The 6868-nt window shown below is 34.6% G+C and overlaps 1 protein-coding gene across 1 annotated transcript in view; it reads left to right on the top strand.

Annotated features, from left to right (window-relative positions):
* Positions 1–1054: 1054 nt before the first annotated feature.
* The window catches only part of LOC108361542 (uncharacterized), a gene marked incomplete at its 3' end in the record, with an annotated part of 6543 nt that continues 729 nt past the window's right edge, over positions 1055–6868 (top strand). The window contains exon 1 of the mRNA XM_017614177.1: positions 1055–1878. Within this exon, the coding sequence (XP_017469666.1) occupies positions 1464–1878 (415 nt within the window). The remainder of the gene's footprint in view (positions 1879–6868) is intronic.

A 6868-nucleotide genomic window follows, 5' to 3' on the forward strand; every position in this document is an offset into this window, starting at 1 on the left:
GACTCTAATACCGTGGCAGTACGAAAAAGTTCTGAAATGCATTGTGTTTCTGATGCGCCGGGTATAAATACTGGTTATACCGCTCTTGATGTAGTTGATACTAATACCGGTTTTTCAACTACTCCTAGTAGTAATACCGGTTTTTCTGCTGCTGTTGCTTTTACTCGCTCGCCAACTACTCTTGGTAATAACATCGGTTTTTCTGCTTCATCTCTTCCGCCTGCTTGTACTTCTCCCTGTTCACCAACTGCTGGCCCCGCTAACGCTGTGCCTACGTATGCCGCTGCTGCGGCTTTGGCGAACAATGCTAGGTAGACCAACGCACAAGCGAAAAACGCAACTAACAATGCGCAAGCAAATAATGCACAGTGGTCCGCTATGGATAAAAAGCGTACTCATAAGAGACATAGGCGGTGTGTATTTGGGTCAAATGAGAACTCGGAGCTGGGAGTTGTTGTTCGCCGCAAATGGCTGCACTTATCATCGTTTTTGCCTACTGTAAGGACTGATGACATCATTGGCTATGTGGCTAAATATGCAGCTATCGATAAGAAGACAATTGTATGCTATAAACTGGTCAAAAAGGATTCTGATTTGGAAACTATTAAGCACATTAATTTCAAGCTTGGAGTTTCAGAATCTGACTACTCAAAAATTCTGTCATCGGATATTTGGCCCTCCAACGTTGCTGTCCGGCCTTTTGATTTTTTCCAAAAAGATGCCCGGCCGCAGCCCAAGAAGTAAAAAGTCATTCCACCTCTGGTGATCGGAAAATAAGTATCTATCACCAAAATACTTCGGGACTCAGGACAAAATCCGAATCTGTCTACATTCTCAGCTCACAATTGGATTATGGCTGCTTCGTTCTGACAGAAACCTGGCTGAATGCTAACTTTTTCGATGCGGAGTTCTTTAATCCAGCTCTCTTTGACGTTTTTCGCAAAGACAGAGATTTTGCTAAAACTGGTGTTAGTAGGGGTAGTGGTGTACTGATAGCTGCGCGCAGATATCTTCGAGCTTCTTTTTATCCGCTGCTAGATGCCAACTCCCTGTTGGACCAGCTTTGTGTAAAATTACATAGCACCTGTGGTGTGCTGTACATTTGTGTGCCCTAAATTCCGCCGGGCAGCTGTGATGTCATATACAAAGTATATTGTCAACATATACTGGCACTCCACGAGAAAATTGGAAACAGCCAACTTTGTGTTTTAGGTGACTTTAATTTATGTAATATTTCCTGGAGCTTTATTGATAACAATATTTTCCTCACCCCATCAAATGTTACTACTTTATCTGAATCATATTTAATTGATAATTTATTATGTATTGAATTATTTCAAATCAATGGTTTTTTTAATGAGTTAAACCGAATTTTAGATTTAATATTTATTAGCTCTAATATAAATTTCAAGCTCTCTCATGCGGCCAGTTACATCTCCCCTCCAAATCAGCATCATAGCCCTATGGTTTTGGAGTTTGAATTTTACCAATATTTTGAATTACCGACTGATAGTCAGACGGTTGCTTTTAACTACTCTTGTTGTAATTTTGCTGAATTGAATAATTTGTTTGATTTGGATTGGTCCCAGCTCTTTGGAAATGTGGATGTAACTGGTTGCTACGATATTTTTAAGTCTAAACTTTGTGATATTTGTGTGGGTCACATCCCAATTCTTAATTCGAAAACCGCTAAGCGTCCATGGTTTACTAAAGAACTCAAACGTATAAGCAATAAGAAGAATAAGTTCTACAAAAGACAAAAGCATTCCAACGATGTTAATTTGCGTGAACGTTACGTGTTTTATAGAGCTGAATTTAACAGGCTCAATAAATCTTTGTATAGGAATTATATTCGCGGCGTAGAAAGCAATATTAAATCTAACCCCAAGTTCTTCTGGAGTTATATTAAATCAAAGAAAAATTGCTCTAATATACCTGCATCGGTCCAGCTTAACGGGGTGTCAGCCAACTCCATCTCCGAAGCTGTTAATCTTTTTGTTGATTTTTTTTCTTCCAACTTTATTTCAGGTAATTCTGATAATGATTTTATTCTTTTGTTTGTTATTCTTTTGTCAAATTTAGATACTCCCATTAACTTCGGGAAATTAAAGTTGACAGACGAGGATGTAGCTAATGGCATTAACCAGCTTAAACTATCCACTAACACTGATGTAGACGGCCTCTCGGTTATTTTATTTAAAAGTTGTCCTTCACTAATTGCGCCTTTGAGGCACATTTTTAACATGTCTCTATCTGCCGGAGTTTTCCTCGATGACTGGAAATTGACTTTTATTACGCCAATTCTTAAAAGTGGTAACAAAAATTGTATTGAGAATTATAGGCCGATTTCTAAGCTTACCACTGTCTCAAAACTGTTTGAGTCCATAGTAAAAGATAAAATTTACTTTGCTGTTAAACATTTATTATGTCCCAACCAACATGGGTTCGTGCCGGGCAGATCTACGTTAACCAATTTAGCTCCTTTTACAGAGGACTGTTTGGAAACCTTTCAAAAGGGATTCCAAATTGACGCTATATATACCGATTTCTCTAAGGCTTTTGACAGGGTGCCTCATCGAATATTGATAGCTAAACTTGAAGGCCTGGGCTTTCATTCAGAGTTTCTGAAGTGGATCACATCCTATCTGTATAACAGACGCTGTGTTGTTCGTTTTGATAATGTATCGTCTTATTCTTTTGTCTCCTCCTCTGGTGTTCCCCAGGGTAGTGTCTTAGGTCCGTTATTATTTGTTATCTTTATTAATGATATATCTTCCTGTTTCTCAAAGTGTAAGTTTCCTCTATATGCGGATGACCTGAAGATATACTATGAAATTAAAAATAGAGAAGACTCATTGATTCTCCAGGGTGAGCTTGATAATTTGTACTGTTGGTGTGCGCGTAATCGTTTGTCCCTCAATATTGGTAAATGTCATTATACCTCTTTTGCAAAAGTGATTAGTATTGTTCCAAACTCTTACTGTTTTTCGAATGTCCCGCTAAAATCAATTACTGATTTTAAAGACTTGGGTGTTTATTTTGACTCCAAGCTCACCTTCACCACCCACATGAACTTTATTGTTTCTAAATCATTCGCGATGTTGGCCTTTATTCGTCGCAACTGCTCGTCATTTTCCGATCCTTATACTCTCAAACTGTTGTATTCGTCTTTAGTTCGGTCGAGGTTAGAATACGCTGTATTTGTTTGGAGACCTTTTCATACAGTTCATGTGAACAGATTGGAGTCTGTTCAGAGGGCTTTTATACGCTTTTCTTTGCGTCCGTTGAAATTTGTAGACCCTATTCCGTCCTATCGTTCTCGTTGTTTGTTGATAAATCTCATGTCCTTAGAGTCCAGGCGTACTTTGTTATCGATGTGCTTTGTCTTTGACATAATTGTAGGCTCTATAGATTGCTCGCACCTCCTTATGAAAATTCGTTTTAATGTTCCCTCACGTATTCTTCGTTGTAATGAATTATTTTTTGTGGGTGTTGTTAAAACTGTTTATGGTATGAATGCTCCTTTAAGGAGGACTCTCTCCCAATTTAATGCTTATTCTTCATCTTTAGACTTCGATTTTTCTTACTCAAAGTTTACTTTTAAGAATTTACTCATAAGGCACTTGTCATAAAGGTTTCCCTTATTCTATGTATATATTTGTCATATAGTCTGTAAGCGTCCTGTTTGTTGATAATAATAATAATAATAATAATAATATTAAAAGGCTGTCTGACATTTGATTGGATAATCTGTATATTCTAAAACAAGGCGCTTATTCACAGCGATGTACAAATCTTACAGAGATACATCAAATTAAAGGGCTCGATCTCAAATTTTGCACAAACTTTTCAGATTTAAAATTAGTTGAACCGCTTTTAAAATATTTGCGTCGAAAGATTTAAAAATTTTTACATTGAGCAAAGCATTGCCACGTTCATTTCGATAGGCAGCGTCTCTACGGGACATAAGAGAATGAAAAATTGTTCCATTTATTCGCTTCCATCCCTGTTTTTGTTTCGTATCGAGCACGTTCGTGCGAATGTAGGCAGCGATATAGCGGAAGATCTGCAAAACAAAAATGTTGCTTTTGTCTCTGTACACACACCCAAGGCCAGATTTAAGCTCAGACATAGGCATTAGCCTAGGGGCCCGTGCCACATGAACAAAAAAAAATTATATATTTACAATTTTTGAGAAACGTAGCAGGCACTCAAGGCCAGTCAATGAAACACATGCTTATGTAGTTCATTTTCTACCCTAATCGAAGGGGATTCACATTGAAGTTCACGTTGAAGTACAACATTCCAGCGAAAACGACATCTCAGATAAAAAAATAAATTACATGAACTGTTTTTAAATTGGGAAAAAACAGTAAAGCAGGTAGAATAAATCTTTAGAAATAAATTCTTATTCATTTATTTTTCACTATTTTTTCTATTTTATTATTATAAATGCATATATAATATACTGTAATATGTTTGCATCATCGTATATACTTACAAGTATGGAATCCTATGCCCCTTTTTGTCTATTCTCTTTCTAACAGCGGACGTGCCTGCCAAACAGCGGACTTGCCTGCCAAACTGAAAAGCATGATGGCGGCAGCGTTTGACAGGCACGTTCGACGATGCGAATGAGAATGAAGGAATTATGAAGTAGCAGGCTGTCGAACCAAAACGAATTTCAAAATGCGAATGACTTCAAAATGAAAGAAATGCAAATAGCGAAATGTCGAAATGCTTATGAAGAAATGCTTAGAAGAAAAAGATGACAGGCACGTGTTCAAGGGTTTCGTGCAACCAAAAGAGTTGTTGTGTTGCGCCATTCAATATTAAAAAAATTTTAATGTGGTTAAATACGCTTTTTTATTAGGTTGAAAAAACTACATATTCCGCCAGCCAAAAGTGTAAATCTTGCTATAAGATTTATTTATAAAAACGGTATATGCTTATGGCCTTATTCATAAAAAATAAAATAGATTTAAAGAGCTCTCTCTATACAGTAACATTAAAAAAATAGATTTGTTTACTTTTTAAGAATTTTGGTATAATATTTAACTTAAATTTTTGTGCACCCATCTCTTATTCTCTTGATTACTCTCAAATTTTTCTTTTCCTTAATACTCATTTGACTGAGTTTCAATTACACCCAGTAAAAATCATGATAAAAACATTAGAAAGTAGAACCATTCTCTCAATTAGTCGGCCATGATTTTTTTCTGACGTTTGCAAACATTTTAAATTCATATAAACTTGAAAATAAAAAAATGAAATTGTTCACAATTGTTGTTGTTTGAGATTAAAAATGAGAATGTGTGTGTGAGCTTGAGTTCGAATTTTAAAATTACATTGCTGGCAAACACCAAACTGTCTCTCAATGATTTTACCTTGTAATGTTTTTATCATGGTAAAAATCAAAATATTTTATAAGAAATTTGTTGACCGTTTTACAACGGCATTTACAGCTTTTTTTGTTCAAATTGAAAAGATTTCCTCCTTCGCACACTTCTCTCATGCTTTTTTATCGTAGTTGTTATTCTGTTGACATCTAAATTGCCATACATTTTATGTCGTTGCCAATACATTGTTTTACGGCATTTACTCTGTGAACTTTTTTAACTACATTCATAAAAATATTATTAATTTTGGTTTATAATTTTTTTCCGTCTTGCTATTGCTGAATATCAAAAAGAAATTAATAAATAATAAAAAGTTAGTTACAATTTTAGTGAATGGTTCTTGCAAATAATAGTATATTGTGGTTGAAATGACTTGATCGCCGGCAGGAACTAATCAACTTTTTTGGCAAAACCAAAGCAGACGGGAAGGAAAAATAGTTGTTCATTAACGATTTGTCCGAAATAACGTTCTTGAAACGCGCTACTGCTCACTAAATTTGTAAAAATCAAAATTTTTTCACTTAATTGTTATATTTTTCTTCATTGTGGTAAATTTCCACATCATCACAGCAGCTGGCTGTCAAACCGAAACCAAAAAAAGATACGAGAATATTCAGGGCGCAATCTACTTTTCTATGGTTATTGTACTGCTACTTTGAATTTCTCAATTTTGACAATTCTGATCTAAAAGTAAACGAAACCTCAGAAACTTTAAATGCACTGCAATTCACTAATACCTACTTCCGCAAAACTCTCCATTTTTCGTATTTTCCTTGTTAAAAGTTATTTTAAATCATATATTTTTATCACCTTATTCATAAAAAAATAAAAATTTTAAAAAGCTTTTTAAATTGCCGTTTGCAAACATTTTTCAATTTATAAACCTTTTTTAAAGCTACTTTAGTTTTTAATAATAAGGCTATAAGAATTTAGCACAATTAAAACACGTTCCTATCGAAAAATGTATTAATAAGAAAACTGGCTGTTCTCACATTTTCTTTCAACATCCAATTCGACTGTGTTTACTTTTTGTACAGATATGTCATCTCCGCCACGACGGCGCAATCTTGTTTCTATCTTTCTTGTCAAATATGCATTATCTATATCTAACTGTCATACTACTATTAATGGTAACCATATTCATTAAAATCGTTTCAATTCGTAATAAAAGTAGTTTACATACTTCTAGTCTAAATATATTTTTTAATGTAAACTAGCTTTTTTAATTCTAAAATAAATCAACAATCTCAAGATTTATAAAAAATTTGTCTTTAAAAAATACGTTCCAAAGCATCGCTGTTGATATCACAATTCAAATGCAAATTAGAATAGAAATTTTGATGCAAAAGATTTTCCCGGTATTCATCATACAAATTTATCACCTTACTTGTCCGTATTTCGCTCTGGAAAGAAATATATTTTAATTTATATGTTTTCTGTTTTTGTTATTTTTATGGCCTTATAACAAT

The sequence above is a fragment of the Rhagoletis zephyria genome, unplaced genomic scaffold (genome assembly GCF_001687245.7).
Source record: "Rhagoletis zephyria isolate East Lansing unplaced genomic scaffold, Rhagoletis_zephyria_1.1 Rzeph_scaffold_00787, whole genome shotgun sequence".
Classification (NCBI taxonomy): domain Eukaryota; kingdom Metazoa; phylum Arthropoda; class Insecta; order Diptera; family Tephritidae; genus Rhagoletis; species Rhagoletis zephyria.